Source organism: Cervus elaphus, chromosome 5 (genome assembly GCF_910594005.1).
Source record: "Cervus elaphus chromosome 5, mCerEla1.1, whole genome shotgun sequence".
Classification (NCBI taxonomy): Eukaryota; Metazoa; Chordata; class Mammalia; order Artiodactyla; family Cervidae; genus Cervus; species Cervus elaphus.
The window spans coordinates 15,070,964-15,092,678 of record NC_057819.1 but is presented as its reverse complement, the minus strand read 5'-3'; the positions used below and the strand labels follow the sequence as shown (position 1 = coordinate 15,092,678).

The 21,715-nt window shown below is 49.9% G+C and overlaps 1 protein-coding gene across 2 annotated transcripts in view; it reads left to right on the top strand.

Moving 5' to 3' along the window:
- The window catches only part of KSR2 (kinase suppressor of ras 2), a 426,399-nt gene extending 409,491 nt beyond the window's left edge, over positions 1-16,908 (top strand). The window contains exons 17-20 of one of the 2 annotated variants that reach the window (XM_043901784.1): positions 3,461-3,592; positions 8,964-9,093; positions 10,085-10,218; positions 13,080-16,908. In XM_043901784.1, coding sequence (XP_043757719.1) covers positions 3,461-3,592; positions 8,964-9,093; positions 10,085-10,218; positions 13,080-13,086 — 403 coding nt within the window. In that variant the 3' untranslated portion in view covers positions 13,087-16,908. Of the gene's footprint in view, positions 1-3,460; positions 3,593-8,963; positions 9,094-10,084; positions 10,319-13,079 lie in introns of those variants that run through there. The other variant, XM_043901785.1, reaches the window with a different exon arrangement.
- The last annotated feature ends 4,807 nt before the right edge of the window (positions 16,909-21,715 follow it).

Genomic DNA, 21,715 nt, shown 5'->3' with positions numbered 1-21,715 from the left:
TTTTCTCTAATCACGCCTCTATAACAAATGGTATGCCTCTCCAAAAAGACAGCTTTGCACCCCCCCTCCAGGCTTCTCTATTTGTACTCCTGTTTCAGCTGATTTGGGGAATCTCTGATCTCTTTGAGGTATGCCCCAGGAGCCTCAGTACTCCTCCTGGCACAGTGAATTTTGTTCATGCTTTATAATACTCTGAATCTCAGTCAGACCATCTGAGATTTGGCGAAACCTGATCTTGCTGTTCTTTGCGATGCAGTAACAATCAGAAGCTTAAGGGTTTGTTTGTTTGTTTTCAGATATTACTTCACCCAAAGAGATTCATCTTCCAAAATGATCTATAGTCCCTAAGATAAGAAAATAAGGAGACAGGAAATTAATAGATAGATGGAGAGGGTCATCAAGGCAGAACCTAAGAAGCCAGGAACTCACTGAGGTTCCATTTTCCTGGTTGGGGAATAGCTTTTTCCATCACCTCAAGGTCAAGGGCAGAGAAAGCAGTTGGTGATGTCACTATGAACCTAAGTACTTAGTGTCGAGACACAAAGAGGCTCAGCAGGTGTCTTTTTTAACCTAGTTCAAGGCTCTTTAAAAAAAAAAATCAGATTCTTCCCTCCTGGTGGCAGGTCCACACTCATCCTCCTGGCCAGTGGCTTTTCCCCCAAGTTGGGGTAAGCGGGGCAGGGCCTCTGCTTTTTTCCCCATTAATTCATGGTTTTCTGAAGCCATAGACTGAAGAAAAAGCAAAGAGAAATGGAATGACCTTCAGCTTATTCATGGAGGCCCCATGTCAACCAGGAAGAGAAGTCAAATCAAGGGCAAGATGGCTCTGGCCTTGTCCCCCAGATAGCACCCCACCCCCAACCGTGGCCCAGTCTGGTTATCAGTGCAAACCCAATTAGTGTCACACGGGGCCAGGGAACCCTCAGTAGCACCTCCGCACCAGAGACCCACATCACTTGGCTACCCAGGAGGAGCCATCAGTGCCTGCCTGTGCTTTTTTCCCTGTTGCTGGGAAAATAGGGCTTAATTCAGAACTTTGCTCCCAAACGGTGCCGTGGAATTCTTGTAGAATTGTGGTTAGGAGTCTAGTTGCTGGAGTTTTAAAGACTAGCAATCAAACGGATCTTAGTTCTTTTCACTTTTTATCTCCGTGGCTTTGGGAGGGTCACTTAAGCTTTTTGGGCTTCCCACGTGGTTCAGTGGTAAAGAATCTGCCTGCCGGTGCCAGAGAACATGGCTTTGATCCCTGGGTGGGGAAGATCCCCTGGAGAAGGAAATGGCAACCCACTCCAGTATTCTTGCCTGGAGAATCCCATGGACAAACTTGCCTGGAGGGCTACAGTCTATGGGGTCACCAAGAGTCGGATACGATTTAGCAGCTGAGCACACGCACACACTTAAACATTTTGAGGCTATTGCCTCACCCATAGAACAGTGGTGATACCCAGTTGATTGTGGGCGCCTGAGAATTAAATGGACTGGAACTCCTGGCATACAGTAGGCACTCAGCAGGAGTTACTTGCCTTCCTGCCCTTCCCTCAATCAGACCGTGGGGCATCCACAGTGCTCCATGCCCAGAAAGGGGAGATCAGCCAGGCCTGAGGCAAGGGTGAGAGTCACAGTAAAAGTGAGCACATTCTGGACATCCAGACAGACTCCGGGGCTTCCCTGAGCCCATCCCCAGCATTGCTTTGCCTACAGCTGTTCTGCCATCATCCAGAAAAGGTGTCATTTAAGATGCCAATGCTATCATGCCAGCCACCTATAGTGATACCCATAATGAAGACAATTTGGGTTGGTCACTGATAGGCCCATCACCAGGGGAACAGGACAGCCCAGGGTGTCTGTGCCAGGCCTGGGTCCCAGCCCCCTGCCAGGCATGTGCCTACATCCACCCCAGGATGATGGTTATCGAGTAACCCAGCCTTACAGTTCCAAAGCTCCACTGCCCCAGCAAGTCAGGAGGAGGCAGAAGGGGCTGTTGAGTGAGATGGGAACTGGCAGATTTGTCCTTCTGGCAGCAGCATCCCACCCCACACAGCCTGGTCATGCCAGGAGAAGGGCGGCTGGCCCAGGACACGACCCCTCTCTCTTGGATGACGTTCTTGCTTTGGACTCTAACCTCCATTCCGTTTCTGAGTCCTCAAGGCGCAAAAACATCCACAGGGAATAATGGTGTCCAGGAATCATGTGGCCCTGGCAGCTGACCCAACCCTTCTCCTTTTCATTCTTGCACCAGTCATCTGGAGTTCAAGTTCATGTGTTCATTTCACAGATGGGAAAGTGGAGACTCAGGTCTGTTCAAGGACACACAGCTAGTAAGCAGCAGATGGGCCCTTAAACCCCTGCAGGTGTCCCCAATTCTAGAAGCAAGAACTCATTGGACCCTGTGAACTAATGGTTTGTTTGTTCTTTTAATGAATGGATTTGAGTCCTATTTTCTCGCAGAGGATGTGTTCTATCAGGTCAGCCAATACACATGTTCCCAGCTGAGGTCCAAGGAGAGGCTGCTATGCAGTCTTGCTTCGGCTCTCACTTGGAGGCGACCAGGGATGGACATGGGAGTGGGTGGTGCAGTGCAGGGCAAGAAGCTCCAGCTCTGGGGCCAGTTGGGTGGGTTTTGCAATTCTGCCTCCCTGGTAGAAGGGCGGCCTCAGAGCAAGTCACTTAATACCTCTGAGCCCCATTTTCTCTTGTGCAAAATAAACTAGACAAGGATGAGTGAGTTGTTTTTAGGATTTAAGATTAATGTATATGAGACACATGCATGCAAGTGTATATATTGTATATCTCCTCCAGGAGTATTAACTCAGTCGGTTCAGTCTCTCAGTCGTGTCTGACTCTTTATGGCCCAGCACGCCAGGCTTCCCTGTCAATCACCAACTCCCGGAGCTTGCTCAAATTCATGTCCATTGAGTCGGTGATGCTATCCAACCATCTCTTCCTGTCACCCACTTCTCCTCCTGCCTTCAGTCTTTCCCAGCATCAGGGTCTTTTCTAGTGAGTCAGCTCTTCGCAGCAGGTAGCTAAAGTATTGGAGCTTCAGCTTCAGCATCAGTCCTTTCAATGAGTATTCCGGACTGATTTTCTTTAGGGTTGACTGGTTTGCTCTCAGTATTCACTAAGCCAGTGTTTACCGAAGCTCTGTATAGAACATAAGTGCCATGAATAACGAGGACCAGCTCTATTTGTTCGATGAAGATGGAGGAGGGGGTGCCTCAGTGGTGAAGGAACAGGATGACGGTTTGGGCGTTGAATGTCTCTCCAGACCATCCTGTCTTGTACCTCCCACTGGGTCTTGGCCTCAAGTACAAGGTCAGGTAGTGCCTGATGGGGAGCACAGGGCAGGGGAGGAACGGAAGAAAGCCAGCAGAGATGGTCCAGGGACAGCAGTCAGTGATGGAAGACCAGTCCTCTCTGGGCTGTGAGACAGGGCTCACTCTGTGCTTCACTTCTCCAGGCGTGATGACAAGCTGCGTATCCAGAACGGCTGGCTGTGCCACTTGGCCCCAGAGATCATCCGCCAGCTGTCTCCCGACACAGAGGAGGACAAGCTCCCCTTCTCCAAACACTCGGATGTCTTTGCACTCGGGTAGGTGGCCCAACCCAGGCTCTTCAGAGCCCCAGCCTGGGCAGAGGGGCACTTCCCTTTTGGAAGGGAAAGGCATCTGTCTGAAGATTTCTGGGTGAAATTATGGGGGGAGGGGTCTGAGCGGGCTGTAGTAGAGAGACCATAGCAAACCTACATGCCTGGTTTCTAACTGATGATGCGAACATGGCAAATTGCCTGACTCACTCATTCATTTATTCATGCAATAGCTTTGTATTGCGTGCCTAGTATTAATGAATTGTCAAAAACTTAGTGGCTTAAAAAGACATTTATGATCTCAAGTCTCTGTGGTCAGGAGTTTGGGAGTGGTTCTGAGCTGGCTCAGCATCTCACATGAGGTCACAGTCAAGATGTTGACTGGGGCTGCAGTCTCATCTGATGGTTTGACAGCTGAGCATCTGTTACCAAGGTGACCACTCACATGGCTATTGGCAGGAGGCCTCAGGTCCTCACCCCCAGGCCTTTCCACAGGCTCAGTGGCAAGAAGCTGCGCTGCATTTTATGACCTGATCATAGAAATTATATATAGTCACTTCTACCATACTCTGTTTGTTAGAACCAAGTCAGTAATCAAGGTGAGGAGTATCAATTTGTAGACATTTTAAAACCAGCATAGGTTCCCTATTCTCTCTTGTCTAATGGAAGACAGACAAGGAAACAGTTGTTTTTACAAAATTCCATGATAAATGCTATGCTGAGGATAAGCACAGGACTGTGGGAAGAAAGGAGGAACTAAATCCAGTCTGGGAGATCAGAGAGGACTTCCTGGAAGAGGGGACTCCTGAGCCTGTGTTAAAGCATAAGTAGTCCAGGTGAGGGTAAGGTAAAGTGTTCCAGATAGAAGGGACACATGAAAAGGAACAAGAGTGACAAGGAACAAATTGTCCACCATGGAGGACACTGGGGAGCCAGGCAGGGGGAGGAAAGAGAGCCGATGGATGGAGAATCGGGGGGAAAAATGAGACTAAGGTGGTGAGATGAAAACCTAGAGAGGAAAGAAGGCACTCTGCAGGGACTTAGAGGCTGAGTTAAGATGTTTTCATCTTCAGGGCACTAGGGAGCCACTGATGGTTATTAAGCAGGAGAATGATGTAATCACATGTTGAATTTTAGAATAATCTCTACTGTGTCAAAAAACAGGAAGGAGGAGGACAAATGGGGCCAGGTGACCAATGCAGGGGGAGACCCTGAAATTCTGCACTGAATCAGTGCCGGGGGAATGAAAGCTGGGATTGGACATAAGAAGCAGGATTTGGGGAGTGGAAGTGATAGGGCTTGACTGTTGGTTTAAATGTGGGTGGTGCCAATATCTTCCTAAACAACTGGGTAGAGAGTAGTGTCCTTTGCCAAAGTAGAGACCCTGCCTTGGGTGGGGCGCGGGGTGTACCAGCAAGGCAAAGAGAGCAGATCTGGACACAGTGAGTTTGAGCCACCTTGGAGTCAGCCGACGGAAGCGACCAGAAAGCAGCTGAATCTACGCATTTGAAGTCTGGGGACGAAGAGCGTAGGACTCATCAGCAAAGACACAGTAACTGCAGCCGTGGGAGAAAATGAGTTGTCTTTGAGAGTACAGAGGAGGGAGAGAGGCTCCAGGGCACTGTCCTAAGACGGAGACCCCGGCACTCCAAAAAGATCCACCAGGAGCCTCATCTTACCTTGACCGTGGGGGGCGGTTGCCAGGACTGGCAGAGATGACGCTGGGGAAGCTGTTTGGGAAAGCTGGAGGCTCGCAGATATGTGAAGTGAGATTTTAGCACCACCAGGAGCTGGTACAGAGACCATCTTCCACGGAGAAGCACCCCCACTGTGTCCTCTCCGTAAATCAGGGTGGGGGCGGCATTGCCTGGCACATCAGGATTCTCGCCATCTGTCACTTGGACCCCTTTAGAGGCTGTCACTTGTTCCAGCTAGTTTATGCCCAGATCTTTATCTAGTTAAATATTGTTATCTGAAACCAAATTGCAGTAATTAAGTTGGTATATTTTAGTATCAATTTAGCAAAAGAAAAAAAAAAAGAATGTAATTAACAAAATGTACCCAAGTAAGTAATTGGTTTTCCACTGGAGTTTTAATCTTGAGCAATTTTTTTCCCCCTTAAAGCAAGTTTCTCTTGAAAGTTAGGTTTGAAAGGAAGTTTTAATGAGACCTTTATTCCTGACACTGCTGAATTCCGAGGGACCTGGTGCTCTTAGTTTCCTGCCAATTAGGTGCATCTTGTTGCTTGGGAACCTCATGCTGGGACATGACTGGGAACAAAAATGGATTTTTTAAAGTGTGTTGAGCACCGTGTTAAGCTTGTCATGGGCACTGTCTCAGGGCATCTTCAGAAGTACAACTTTGAAGCAGTTACCACCGTTCCCAACTGACAGATGAGGAAACTGAGGTTCCGAGCGGCTCCGTGACTTGCCTTACAGTAATTAACCATGGAGCTGGGAATTGAGCTCGGGTCATCCTGACTCCACAGTTGGAGCTTTTAACCACAGACCCCCCCAGTGGGCTTGACAGTCATTTCACCACTCAAAGCCCTACTTCCCTCTGCCGCAAATCAAAGTTAATGAAGCCACTGTGATACTCTAAGGACTGAATGAGAAAACATCTGTAAGGCACCCAGCACAGGGCCAGGCTTCCAATAGTCTCCCTTCCCCAGTTCACATGAGCAGTGCCTACTCTGTGCCTCTGTCACCAGGCCCCAACCATCAACTATAGGGTCGCCCTCCCTAGTACTTCACCGCCCCGGTTACAAAGGACCCTAAAATAGGACAGTGTGTAGGTTTCCCGGTAGAGCAGGATGGCCAATGGTGTGATTCTGTGGTCAAATGGTCTCAACTCTAGCTGTGACCTCTCTCACAAGCTATATGACCCTGGGTAAGATACATAACCCTCCTGAGCCTCAGTTTCCCCAGCTGTGAAATGGGGCTGATAATAGCACTTCTTGTTTTCAAATGTAGGTTTTTAACCTTCTTGCAGTATGATGAGGCCAGTAGATCAGGAAACTTACCATTGGATAGTTTGTTATTCACAGCTCCCAAAAGGAGAGGGCACATTGTCCCATGCAGGGGCTCATGGGGGGGCACCAGGGTCAATCAAGAGGCAGAAGGAGCAGGAAGAGAATATAGGCAAGAGCCATTATTGTGGTTTCCCCAGGAAGGAATGGATGAGGCAGGGTAAGCATATTTAAGACTGGCTGGTTTGACTAACTTCAGTGGGCACAGGGTCTGGGAGCTGTCTTGAGTAGGACAGGGGAACACCAGACCTGAACCTGAGAGCCTGATAGAGGAGATGGGGGACAGAGCTTTGGATTGGTTAGTTTGTATATGAAAATCACCACTTACAGGTCAGCCCTTTACTGTCTCTAGAAATTGGCTGGCCCTGAGAGGGGCAGACCCTCCAGGGTCAGCAAGACCCCAGGTATCAAAGCATCAGAATAAAAAGGCTTGCTTAATACACCTCCTCTATAATCATAATAAATACAAAGGGCTTAGATTAGTGTCCAGCACAGAGTGAAAACTCAGGAAGTGTTATTGTTTATGATGATGATGACTAGAACCATCCAGCACCTTAACTTGAGAACTTCCTGGCCATCTGACTCAACAGCCCAACACCTGAGCATCATCACCCATGCCTGCCCCAGATGGATGAGGTTAGCAGGGGAGAGAGGATGCTGAGAGGTGGGTCCCTAGACATAGCTGGTTTGATACAGTCCTCTATTAGCTCAGTTAGTAAAGAATCTGCTTGCAATGCAGGAGACCCCGGTTCCATTCCTGGGTCAGGAAGATCTGCTGGAGAAAGGGATAGGCTACCTACTGCAGTATTCTTGGGCTTCCCTTGTGGCTCAGCTGGTAAAGAATCTGCCTGCAATGTGGAGGACCTGAGTTCAATCCCCGGGTTAGGAAGATCCCCTGGAGAAGGGAAAGGCCACCCACTCCAGTATTCTGGTCTGGGTAATTCCATGGACTGTATAGCCCATGGGGTTGCAAAGAGTCGGACACGACTTTCACTCTTCATCATTAAAAAGGATAACCGAGTGCTCCATATTCTTTAAAGCAAATTTATATAAATTATCTTAGGTTAGAGGAAAGATCATTTCCTAGCGTTGTTTCAGACATTCCCTGAGTTGGGGAATCTTCTCAGTGAGTTGAGACCTCTCCCCATGGTCAGCATCCTCTGAACACCCCTACGGCATCCACCATGGTCCTCACTGCTGCCCACACCTCTCCCAGCATCCCTTCAGCACCACCCAGCCCATCTCCCCGCCCATCCCGTATGTGCTGCTCACTGAAGCAAGCCGTGGTTTCTTCAGTCATTACCATATCATGATGTATGAAACAGACGATAACATAGTTGATCCCTCTAGAATAACCCCAGCATTGGGTTGTTCTGATATTCAGCCTCCCAGATAAACATTCTTCCACTGCAGTTTTATCATCGTTCTCATTTGGCAGGTGAGGAAACCTGGATTCAGAAGGGAAGCAACCCACCCAGTGACATACTCCTAGCATAGAACAGAATCAGGACTTGAACCCTTCAGGGCAGTCTGGCCTTCAGATCTTTATTTTTTCATTCCATTATTTCACAGGAAGGTTCCTTCTTAGAAAACACAAATATAATAGAAAAAATATGTCCTTTCTATTACTGAGAAAAGACAGCTTGCTTACATTTTGCTGTGTTGTTATTAATTCTCTTTATATCCATATACATATGGGTATACATATATCAATTGTGTATTATTATTATACATTATTATATACATATATCAATATGTATATAATGGTTTTTAAAAGTGTAACACATCTAATATACAGTTTTGTGTCCTGCTTTTTTTCACTTAAATTTATATATTTAGCATTTCTATGTCAGCAAAATTTCTTTGAAATTTCCAATAATAAAGTATTGCATTTCATTTTAATGATTTACCATCATCCCTATAACCAATTCTTGTTGAACAGTTTTGTTATTGCTACTTTTTTTCAGTGTCCTATATAATGGTGTACAGAAGAGCCTTATAAATGAATTTTTGTTTATATCCCTCATTTTCTCCTTAGAATCGTTTTCTAAAATTACAAACATGGGGCCAGAGATCCTAGTCACATTATATTAGACTGTTCAGTTTCTAGCTTTTGATTCATTTTAATTCAGGCACCAGAGAAGATATCCTGGGATAAGCATGACTTCTAAGACATCATGAAAGCTTGAAGTACATCTTACGTAGCAAAACAGCTGTCCTGTATGGCAGAAACTCAGGGGCCAGTGTGATTAGCCAGCAGGTTGACTGGGTGGGTGTGTGTTGATGAGGGGACACAGAATTGCAGGTGACATATCACCCTAGCATCCCCTTAACAATGTCTGCCCACAGGACTATCTGGTATGAACTCCATGCCAGGGAGTGGCCTTTCAAGACCCAACCAGCAGAGGCAATAATCTGGCAAATGGGCACAGGCATGAAACCCAACCTCAGCCAGATCGGCATGGGAAAAGAAATCTCGGTAAGTCCCAGGATGGTGCCAGGTCTGGGAGATGAAGGGAGAAGTAGACACAGTTCTAGGCACTCCTTTTCCTACATGTTAAGGTTGCAAATGCTTCCCTGGAGAGTGATGAAAACGCCAGCCCACAGCCTTGTCAGGTAATGATTTGGAGCTTCGAAGGCAAAGCTTTCAAACTATGCCTGCAATTCAGTTTCCTACCATCAGGGTGCAGTACACTTGGCCAGATTTTTCCTAGCAAGGGATTGCTGAATCTAGTAGAACCAATGAATCCCTCTTTTTCTGTTATTTTTTAAAGATATATATTAAACTAACACCAGTATCAATTATTCTAATTTTATTTAAATCTACATAAAAATTTAAGGCATCATCCAACTCAGAACAAGATGCACAAAAACACAGAAGCCCAAGTATAAATTAATAAACATCCTCCGAAACAGAGGAAGAATCCTCTGTTGATCAGAAAATAGATGAATCAGGGAACGAGTAATTATCTGGTATGTTTTTTAAGGATTACCTGTCTCTAGATTTGCTTTCTCAGGTGAGGCGATCACTGGTAGAGTAATTTTCCCCTCTGAGACTTTCAGGGGCACTTATAGTATTAGATGTGGATAGAACCCTCAGGATCTTCCTCCTCCCTTTTGAGAAAATTGCCAAGAGCCTCCTTGGGGAGCACTATTAATTTCAGTGTATCCCATTTCTTCTATAATGGGATTTACCTAGTTTGCTATATAGGCTCAAAAAGTGGATAAGTAAAAGGATGGATGATGTATGGATAAATAATGCATGGCTGGATGATAAATGAAATGTAAATACATGAATTGAGATAGATAAATGGATAAATGCACAATAGGTGAATGTATGATGGATGGATGGATGGATGGATGATAGTGGAATCTGAAAGTGGAACAAATGGGTAGACAGATCCAATGAGATGCCAAGGAGTAATCAGCAGTTACTATTTACATTAAATCATCACGTTGGTTCCTTTTAGGACATTCTTCTCTTCTGCTGGGCCTTTGAACAAGAAGAAAGACCTACCTTCACCAAGCTCATGGACATGCTGGAGAAACTGCCAAAGCGAAACCGCCGCCTGTCTCACCCTGGACATTTCTGGAAGTCTGCAGAGTAAGTGTTCCTTCCCCCTTAGCATCTCTTCCCACTGCTCTCTCTCCTGTGGCTTTTGCCACCTTTTTGCTCCCCTACTCCCAACTCCTCTGCCAACTATCTCCTTTCTGTGTACCCACCTCCCTCCCCTACACAAGACCCTTCCCCGCTGCGTTTCTGTTCAGGGGGGTCTCCTCTGGAATATGGGTCCTAGAGGTGTCCACACAGGGCAGAGATCCCAATGACTACCATGGCTATCTCATTACCCATCTCTTCCTGATGAAGGTTGACACCCCAGTGTATCTGAGCATCACATGGTAAAGTGGTACCCTGAACCCACCCAGCCCTACATGTCAGCTATTCATCAAAGTACAAAAGTCCTGGGGAGTACCTATTTCATGGATGATAAACGTGTATGCGTTGTCTCTGCCCTATTCCTGTACTGATGGCAGGCATGACTAATCTCACTCAGTGATACTCATCAGCAGTTACTTAGAATCAGCGCATTGATGCCTTTCCTGGCCATTCCAGATTTGGTCTAACTCCTTTTACACATGGAGATACTGTGGCCCACAGAGACATTCAGCAGCTCACCCACATCTGCATGGGGTGTTAGTGATAGAACTGGAGACACGGGTCAGGCCCCAGTTCTATAATTTGGAATTTGCTCTCCCTACAACCTCAGCCCCTACAGACTCCTTACTCACACTCATCTGGCCTTGAGATGGTTACTCCGGTGGTGTGGTGCTTCCAGAAGCCACCTGGGTCAGCAGTGGATTGGGGGAGTGCTTGGCTAAAGTAGGCGCAGGATCTGGGCCCTGTCTAGGGCTTTGTAATCTGCAGAAGGTCCCAACCAAGAGGTCTCACTTGCAGCCGACACGTCCCAAGGAGGTGAGCAGCTAACTCAAAACTCGCCCCTGGGATCTTGGGTGGGCCCTTCCGTGGCTCAAATGCCAGAAGAACTGGCATTTCTAGAATCCTCGCACATGGTGAGTTGAAGGCAAGGCTGGGGCAAGCCTGTGTTCCAGAGCAATGCATCTCAAAATTTAATACACATTCATATTACCCAGGGGCTTTGTTAAAATGCAGATTTTCATTCTGTTATGTCTGGGGTGGGGCCTGAGATCTTGCATTTCCAACAAACTCCAAGGTGATGCTGATGCTGCTGGTCCATGGACCACGCCCCCCCTTCTGACCTGTGTTGTCCAATAATGGCCACACATCATATGAGGCTATTGAAGAGTCGAAATGGAGTGAGCCTAGATTGAAATGTGCTCTGAGAGTAAAATCTACACAAAATTTCAAAGACTTAGGAGAAAAAAAAACAAGTTAATCCCTTCTCTCCCTAACCCCTAATCTTTCATCTGTGTTCTGTCTCTATGAATGTACCTGTTCTAGGTACTCCATTTAGCCAACGCATACAATATTTGCCCTTTTGTGTTTGGCTTCTTTTATCCTGCATGTTTTCATGTTTTATCCACATTGTAGCACAGCGGTCCCCACCCTTTTGGCATCAGGGACTGGCTTCGTGGGAGACAGTGTTTCCACAGGCCATGGAGGAGGGAGGATGGTTTCAGGATGATTCTCATGAGAAGCATGCAACCTAAATCCCTCGCGTGCCCAGTTCACAGCAGGGTTCGTGCTCCTATGAGAATCTGATGCCGCAGCTGATCTGACAGGAGGCGGAGCTCAGGCAGTAATGCAAGCATGAGGGAGCAGCTGTAAATACACAGTAGCTTCACTTGCTTGCCTGCCACTCACCTCCAGCTGTGTGGCATGATTCCTAACAGGCCACAGACCAGTACCGGTCTGTGACCCAGGGGTTGGGGACCTCTGTTGTAGCGTATATTAGACTGTCATTCTTTTTTTATGGCTGAGTGATATTCCATTGTGCACATATACCACAGTTTGTCTGTTAATCTGTTCCTGGGCACTTGGTTTGTATGCACTTTGGGGCTATTGTGAATGGCATTGCTGTGAACTTTGGTGTATGGGCATTTGTTCAAGTGTCTGCTTCCAGTTCTTTTTTCATCACCTCGACCACCAGTACCATCTCCATCATCTGGGCATCATTTATTAAACACATATGTGAAAGGTGCTATGGCAAGCATTCTATCTGCGTCATCTCATTGAATCCTCAAAACCCCCACCCCTTCACCAAGAGGTAATCTGGTACCCCCAAAGGAGTGCCCGAGAGGTTAAGTGCCTACTCCTAGGTCACACAGCAAGTAAGGGGCAGAGCAAGTATTGGAACCCAGCTTGGTCTGGACCTTGATCCCTCCACTTTACTGCTTTCTAGGCAAAGACTGCCTGTGTACTTTCTGGGTCTCTTTCTAAAACCATCCAGGGAGAGTGGGCGTAAATTCTGCCCCCAACAGCCCAGATCTTGGCTCAGCAGCAGTCAGTAGAGCCTCCACTCAGAGCTGGAGTCTGTGATGTGGGTCTGGTCTCCCCTCCTCCTCCTGCATCTCCATCTCCCACCGAGCATTCTCAGCAGCTCCACGTGACCTCAACCCAGCCACACCTGGGTGACCATCACTAGTCCAGAGGCCGCTTGCTCCAGTGAGGAGAGCCCGCTGCTTGCTGGCTGTGCACCCTTGGGCAAAACACCTAACCTCTCTGAGCCTCAGTTTTCGCATCTGTAAAAGGGGGGCAATGTCCCCCCTTTCTTGCGGACCATCCTGAGGTTTAAGTGAGATCAGGCATGTGCAGCGCTCAGCCCTGAGCCCAGTGCCCAATAGGACCAACCGCCTTTTCTTGCAGAGCGTGGGAACCACTCATCTCAGACCACCTGCCCTCCGACAGGGCGCTGATTCACTAAAGATGGTGTTGTCATACCCATGTGACCTCTTGCCACTCTCTCCCTTCTCTCCACGCTCCAGGCTGTGACCACTGAACCAAGGGGACAGCGCTCAGCTGCCTCAGCTCCCAAGCCACCTCTCCTCCCCCACTCTGCCCTCTGCCAGTTCAGGAGGCCAGAGGCTCACCATCAGAGGGTACCGACCCCGGCCGGCCTGGGAGAGCTGCACGACTGAGCCCAGCGGCTTCCCTGCACCCAGACTCACGCCTTCACTCGGGCAAGGGCAGGGACCCCACGCCAGGACTTCACGGGACCGGCTAGGGGGACACGGAGTTGACCAGTGAGCCCTGGGGGACGGTGTAGACAAAAGAACTATGGGCTAAATGCAGAGCCCCTGGGCCATGGAGACAAGGGCAGGGGGCCCACGCGGGCAGGCTCGCAGGACTGGTCTGTGTGCGTGTGTGTCTATGTGCGCGATGCCATCTGCTCTCAACTCCTTTTGACAATAGGAGTAAGGCTGCCCCGGGTCCAGAGTGGGGCACCCCACCCCCAGCTGTTTTGGTGTCTTCGTGGGGGGGTTTCAGCTGCGCTCTCTGCAAAGATGGTGGGGGGCTGCAAAGCTGAGCACCTGCTTAGTGGAGGCTACAGGGCTGAGATCTGGGCGGGGGTCTCAGCTGTTCGTTTGCAAACGTCTGTTCTCAGAGGCTCCACCCAAGCCCGTCAGGGTTTGGGTACCTTTGCATCTTGTTCCAAAGTGCATGTCTTCTGCCCTCTGGGTCTCTCTGGGGTACGCTGCCCCCTTTCTGCCGCCTTCTCCTGTTCTGTGACAGCCTCATCCCTTTTTTCCTCTCTGCCCCCCCACCACCACCACAGTTTGGAAAGCACAGTGGCTCCCTGGCCAGGATGACTTCAGGGGGGCTCCTTCCAGCTCACCTTTATCCATGACACCCTCTGAAGTCTGAGCCTTGGGAAATGGGGCTCTGGGAGGGGTATGTTCTAGGACATTCTTTCTCCCTCCCTCTGCTCTTGCACTCACACCAGCTAAGTTTGTCCACCACGATGACAGATACGGGTTGCTGGGTTATGTGTGTGTGTGTGTGACGGGTTGTATGACGCGTGCATGGCATCCTGTTTGCCAGTGATCTCTCCCCCACCCCCACCGCTATGCCCTTAAGAAGTCCTTGGGGAGGCGAGGAGGGAGGCTGTTCTTCAGGGCTTTGTGTCCTGGGCTCCAGCCGGTGCCGAGCCCCAGAGTGGCTTCCCCATCCGATGTCTCTGCACACGCGGTTCCCCCACCTCCCATCGCTCGCCCCCTCCCCATCTGGACCAGCTGCTTTTTCTGACCACACTGGGGTCCAGTATTCTACGTGGAGGTTGCCGGGAGCAAGTTAGGTGCAGAGCGATAAGGAGAGCCTCTATCTTATGTTCCTTATCTTACAAGGGAATGTCTTTCGTTCCCCAAACCCTGCATCCCACTCACCTGACCTGGCATTGGGGGAACTGTGTCCGCCAGTAGGGTACTAGCAGGACAGTTGGGCATTAGGCAGGAAGCCCAGGGTCGGCCCACAGTCCTGCCGAACGTCCTGGGCACTGCCCGGGCTTGGCTTCTTCTGATCACCACCTCATGCAGACATCTCCCTCCCAGAGAGGGGACCTCAGACTTCAAAAACCCAACCTAGGCTCAGACTCAACATCCAACCAGAGAAACAGGGCTCTTTCCCACTCTGGGTGGCCCCCAGACAGGTTCATGCTCTGGGGGCCAAGCCTGCTTCCACACTGGGGAAAATGATGAGACCAGTCATGCTTCCCGAGACCCAGGCCGAGGGGGAGCCCTGTGCCTCCCCAAAGGCCTTCCTGATCACCTTCCCAGTGCTCCCAGCCACCTGGGACCAGAGACTCCAGGCCCTCACATGGGCCGTTCTGAATGTTCCTCTTCTGGGGGCATCTGTCGCTGTGGCCCTTGGGCCACCTTTTGTGTGTCCTAGAGCCATTTGCACATGTTTGCACAAGCCCCAGCTGCTCTGATGTTGCTGCAGGCAGCTCTCCGTGGCTGCCTCCCTGTCCAGGCAGGTCCCCCAGCAGACGTGCCCCAGACCTCCGCTCAAGCCTCCTGAGAGTCTTGCACCTCTTTAGCCCAATCAGACTTCTTGGGTCCCCGGACCCATCTTTATCAGGGACCTCTGTGCAGGAGAAGGAAAGGAGGGAGGGGAGGAGTAGTCAGGGTCAGCTGCCTAAGGCCAAAATGCTCACCAGAACCTCTGGCTGCTGTTGTTTCCAGAATTAAACTAACATGCCACCCAGAGCCTTTGGCAGGGCCCAGTGGCATCGCCACAGGCTGATTTTTCCATTTGTTCATAAGCACCAGCTTGAGATTAAAGACAGGGCCTGAGAGACCAGGGAGAAGCCCCCTGCACCTTTGTAGCTCCTCTGCCTGCGGAACTGGGTCCCGCATCACCTGCTCCCACCTTCTCCCTCTTTTCCCAAGTCTTTACTCAGCTCCCTCCTTCCTCAGTCTCTGCTGCAACCAGTCCAGCCCCTCCCTGTTACCTTCCTCTGGCTTCACCACCCTGAATTGTTTAGAAGCCAGCTTTCACAGAAAGAACCAAACCGCTGCTTTCCCTGCTGACCTCCATCCTCATTCACTGAAGCACTGGGAGGAGGTCACGTTCATTCATCTTCTGCAAGGAAGGAAAAGGGGTGTGTGCATTTACATCATAGTTGCCAGACCCACCATTGGCTCACTCTGCAGAATCCACGCGACACAGATTGTGTGCACACGTCCCACCACAGCTGCACGCAGGTGCCCAGCACCCAACTGCCAGTCGCTTCTGTCTCTGCCTCACTTTCAGCAAATGCTCACACACACTGGCTTCCCAAAGGGACCAGTCCGTGGGGTAAAGAGTCACTAGGGAGTCGTGACCCTGCCTTTTTTGCAGGGTGTGTGGATTTGTACACTGAATTCCACCCGGTTCTTCCCGGCCACAGGTCTTTCATAAAATGGGGGCGGGGGGGAGTCCCCTTGGAGGGAAACTTCCTTGACCTTATGTGGGGCCATCTCCACATGACACCATTCCCAGAGTGGACTGGAGATCAGAGATTGCACTTAATTGTTTTGTCCTGGTTTTCCTTTTGCTGGTCAAAGAGAAAACTCTCATCTTGCCATGGACCACTCCCCCCCCGCCCACACTCTCTCTATATTTCTATCTTGGATTCTTTGCCAATAGAAGCTCTGGATTGCTATCTGGAGACTAGATTCCTGTATCTGGGAAACCCTGGTCTGTCCCCGTTCCACCTCCCGCTGCACACATCCTGCCCCACCCCTCATCTCCCGCTGTTTTTGTGATTGGCTAAGGAACAGGAAAGAAGTGATATGCACTTAGGCCCAGTCACTGTGTTTAAAACTTTAGACTTAAGGTAGGCAGAATAGGCTGTATCCAGCCCATCAGATGGTTTGTACAGTGTTTAACTGGAGGGAAAAAAAAAAAACAAACAGGTTTCACAGTATGTGAAAACCCTCCAAAATTCAAATATCAGTGTGAATAAACAAATGTGGCTGGTGTATAGCCACACCCACTCATTTACATACAGGCCACAGTTTCATTTGTGCCACGACTACTTGTAAGGGAGACAGGGTGGCCCTTCAAGCTGAAAATATTTACCGTCTTGCCCTTCACTGAAGACTTGTCCTCACCTTTGATCTAGGCGACTGTCAGAAGGAAGGAAAAACCAGCTTGCACATGGCTCCCAGCTGGGGAAACCAGGAGCTGGGATGGGAGTCACAGGGGCCAAGAACATATTCTAGCAGGGGAAAGACTTTCCAACGGCTCGCTCTGGGAGGTAGAAAGCTCCCCATCCTGGGAGAGGTGTGCGGACGTGGAGACCACTTTGTGGGCAGGATCTGGAGGGGAATTCAGGCTCTACCTCAGGAGGGCTCCTGCTTTCGTCCAGTCTCCTCGGGCTGCCGTCACAGAATACCATAGCCTGGGAAGCTTCAACAACAGAAACATATTGGCTCACAGTTCTGGAGGCTGGAAGTTCAAGATCAAGGTGTCAGGGTTGATTTCTTCTGAGGCCTCTCTCCTTGGCTTGGAGACAGTCAGCCTCCCACTTTATCTTCACCTGGCCTTTTCTCTGGGCCCACACGTGCATGACATCTGTCTCTTCTAAGCACACCCGTCACATCACACTACTGTCCTTCCCTTATGACCCAGTTTGACCTTAATTACCTCTTTAAGGACCCTCTCTCCAAACTGCCACAGTGGAGGTTACAGCTTCAACATATGAGTTGGGGGAGGGCGGTGTGTGCATAATTCAGTCCCTCACAAGGACCCTTGGGATTTCAAGGACTCTGACGTGGGAGCCTTTGGAGGCAAAACTCCCATCCTTGGCTAGCTTTTCCATGCTTGTTCTCAACCTTGAGTTCCTAAATTTGCCCGCCCTGTCCTCATCCTTCGCCGGCCTTGTTTTGACCAAGCCATCCCCTGAGGGCCAGTCTTGTTCCAAATATGCCACCGAAGCACTCAAGCCACTTGCCCTCTCTGTACCAGCTGGCTAGGGCTGCTGGAGCAAAGTGCAAAGAGCAGCCATTGATGTTCTCAGTTCTGAAGGCTGGAGGTCTAGAATCAAGGGCTGGCAGGACCACAGTTCCCCTGGAACTCATAAAGGAGTTCTTAAGGAGTCCTTCCCAACCGCCTCTTTACTCCCCATAGCTTTCTGGCAGTTTCAGCATCCCTTGGCTTGTGGCTTCATCTCTCCAACCTCTGCCTCTGTCATCACATGACCTTCTCCTTGTGTGTGCCTGTCATCTCCCAGCATCTTCTCCTAAGGACATGCCAGTCATGTTGGATTAGGATCCATCCTACTCAAGTTCAACTTTATCTTAACCAATGACATCCGCAGTGACCCTCTTTCCAAATAAGGTCACATAGTGAGGTAGTCGGGGTTAGGACTTGAATGTATCTTTTTTGGGGGAGAGGGGTTCATTTCAAAACTCCTGACATCCTCCAAGGAGCTTTCGGTTGTGCCTTGGGTGGTCACTGTGGTTCTTCCGTAGCAGACCCCCCAGAGATAGATTCCCCAGACCTCTGGGCCACAAGGGTCAGCCCAATGCTGCCACTTCTATCAAACCTGCCCCCTACCCCACACATCCCATCACTGGGGTCCAGTAGCCCCATATTTCAATTCTGTGGATGAGGGTGGGCAGCCCACGTGTAGCAGGACAGTCACTTGACCACTGAATGCTCTTCAGCCCAGTCCAAAAGGGTTGGTGACATCATGATGGCTTCTGTTCACATTCTCTCTCAGCAACAAAGGAACAGACCTCAGTGAGTCACGCGTTTGCCGTCTCCTCTCTCAGCTTTGCCTGTGAAGCAAGGAAGGTTTTGAGCAAGCTCAGGCGGACACTCTCCCTGGCCCCCCAGTTTCACCTTACCAGCCTAGCCCTCACCTGCATGCACCTGTAAGAATAGTCCTGACCTCCAAGGGGGATGAGATGCAGCCAGGGTCAGCCTGGAACCCTGGAGCGTGGAAATCTGGTGTCTGGCAGGTTCTCCCCGGGCAGCCCCATTCCTCTCCAATCTCTGCTGCTGATTATCACCCCAAGTCAGTGACTCCCCTCTCAAAGGCATGCCATCCGTGCCCTTCCTGTCAGCCAGCTGGGACACAACGTTGGTGGGAGACCTTTAAGCCCCCCCAACTTTCTCGACTTACCTACACACTACCACCAAGCATAACACCTGGCATATCACAGGTACTCGGTAAATGCTTGCTGAATGCGGGGGTCGGGGGGCTGGAGGGGGTCAGCGTGAGGCCCTGAAACAGGGGATCACACGTCCTTCCCTGCAACCAGGAGGGTCCACTGGCAGGGCCCGGTGGTAATGGGATTCCCCTCAGCCTGGCCCTGTACTGTGTTTTCCACATCACCCCGATTGAATTTGCCAGATTCAGTGGTGGTGATTCACAAAGAGACTTGCTGGGGCCGTGTCGCAGGTCCCTCAGTCCTGGGATGCAGAGTAATGATGCATCTCTAATAGCTGCTGTTCATCAAGCACTCACTCTGTGCCAGGTTCACTGAATCCCCCTGACAGGGTGGCCCTCGGAGGTGGGTACCATCACCCGCATTTCACAGGCGGTGAAGTGGTGGGACTCAGACATAAACCAGCCTGTGACATGGTAGAGCCAACATTATATATGGGATTCTCTGGGCTCATTCCTTCCCAGGAGCCTACCTTGAGCAGTAGATGCCTGACTGTCTGTCAGGGTGTTATAGGACCCACCCCTGGTGTGACCTGTAGCTCAAAACCAGGAGAAGGAGAGGATGCAGGGGAGGGTGGGGACCCTCCTGGGAGTTTGCACGGAAGCTCCCACTTACACTCCCAGACTGACAGGCTGCCAGGAGCTGCGCGTTTCCAGGAAATGTGCATCTGGGTTGGCAAAGCCGCTCCCAAGTTTCTTCAACATCTCTGCACCAAGCAGCTGCACCTTCAGCCCAGCCCTCTTGCTGTCCCACTCTGAACATGGAATTGTGGTCCTCTGTCTTGGGAGGCTCAGCAGTGAGTCCCCCTCCCTCCCGCTGGGTCACGCTGAACACTAGCATCCTCCAGCCCCTTTTCCTAACACCAAGAACATGAAGGATTTGTCACCCTAGGGTTGAGATGGCCACTGTCCCTCTGTCGAGGGCCAAGCTGGAGGAAATGGACTTTGTCTGGAGCTTGGCCCGAGCCAGGTTGACCCAGTTTACCAGGTGTGTCGCATAGGCCTTTAATACCATGGCAGACTAGATGAATGTTGCATCGTTGGAAAGGTACGAGACAAATATGCATTGGAAATGCTTAGGCAGGACAGGATTGAGCTGAGTTGTTGATTGCAGGGCTCATCAGAGCTTTGAAGACACTACCTTGTAGCTAAATCTCTAAAGACTGACAACAGGCCGCTCTTTTCAAGCTTCCCCAGCTGGTTTCTGAATGCCCAGTAAAATCAACCTCTGTGAATTCTACTTGATGTCCTACATGGTGTTCTGAGAGCCAGTGCCAGCCCACAGAAAAGAGCAGCTGACCCCCAGCATTTAGCCATCACCTGCTAGGAGCCAGGAGACGGAGATCAGCCCTACCTCCCCTGGAGGCCGGCTCTGTGGAGACGATGGACCTGGAAGCTGAACAGGGTGCACTGGGCAGAGGGATGCAGCTGGAGAGTGGCCAGTGGCTATTCTGAGCCCCAGAAAACTTGAGTTTGTCCCTGCCACCTCACATTCCCTCCCCAGGCCTGCTGAAGGAAGAGTCTGGTTCCGTGCATGAGGACAGTGATTCCACACACAAGGACCCCACAAAGAAAAACCCTGGCTGATCGTGTCTTCCAATGGACGGGTCAGATGTGCTGTGTGTCGGTGACTCCCCCACCCACCATGGCTCAGAGACCAATGCAGAAATAACAGAGGACAGCATGCCCTCATAGAGGCCAGCTAGGTCTTGACCTGAAATTTTATCTCAGCCTCGTCATTGCGGCGAAGGTCTAGAATGATCTGTATTTAGAAGATCTAGAAGGACAACCTGGTCCAGAGGGTACAAATGTGTGACATTTATTCCACCACTACACCTCCTGTACTAGTGGCAGATATTGCTAATCAATCATAGCATGCCTTCCTACTTCATGTGGACACAAGTAGCCAGCCTTATCTCATGCCTCCCCTCCTTACACAGGAGAAAGAACTCAAACCCAGAGCACAGAAAGTGAACTCTCCCAAACCAGGGCCCTTTTTAGAGGCAGATTTAGAACTAAGGCCCCAGAAATTTCCAGAAACTGTCTTGGCTGTTGCTGGTGGGCTGTCTCAGTGGGCCCTGCGGAGCTTTATTTGCAGTCAGGTAACTTAAAATGCAGAAAGATTCTATCCTAAGACCTTGAGTATGATCCTATTTGATAATGTGTTTGCTTGGAGAGAAATCATTTAACCCCCTGGGAATGGCCTCCCCTCCAGGCCTCATATCCACTGGGCTGGAAGGCCCAGGTGGTGGTGTTCAGTTGCTCAGTCATGTCCAACTCTTTGAGACCCCATGGACTGCGGCACGCCAGGCTAACCTGTCCCGGAGCTTGCTCAAACTCATGTCCATTGAGTCAGTGATGCTATCAACCATGTCATCCTCTGCTGCCTGCTTCTCCTTTTGCCTTGAAACTTTCCCAGCATCAGGGTCTTTTCCAATGAGTCAGCTCTTCGCATAAGGTGGCCAAAGTATTGGAGCTTCAACTTCAGCATCAGTCCTTCCAGTGAATATTCAGGGTTGATTTCCTTTAGGATGGACTGGTTTAATCTCCTGGACCTTACAAAAATATAGTGTATGTGTGAGTGGATGGGTTTCTTCACTTGAGGCAGTTTGTAAAAGTTTCTGTGGTTCAGTCTGGACATCTGAGATATGGAATGCTGCCTGTAGAGAGGCAGAAAGGAAATCTAATTGCAGTTGTTTTTTGGTTGTTTCACTGTGCGGAAGGCTCAAAATCAAGTTTTCACCCAGATAAAATTCCCTGGAGTCCTAGTGGAGCAACAGCTCTATCCTTGAGCTTTTGAAATGCCTTTAGCGACCAGCATGGTGGCCGAGAGTACTTTTTATGCTGCTTTTCTTCCTTTCCTTTCTCCCCTTATCCCCTACCACCACTGCCTCCTGCCAGATAACATCTCCCCCGGACCATGAGCTGAGGAGAAAGTTACACAATAGTAGAGATGAAAAATAG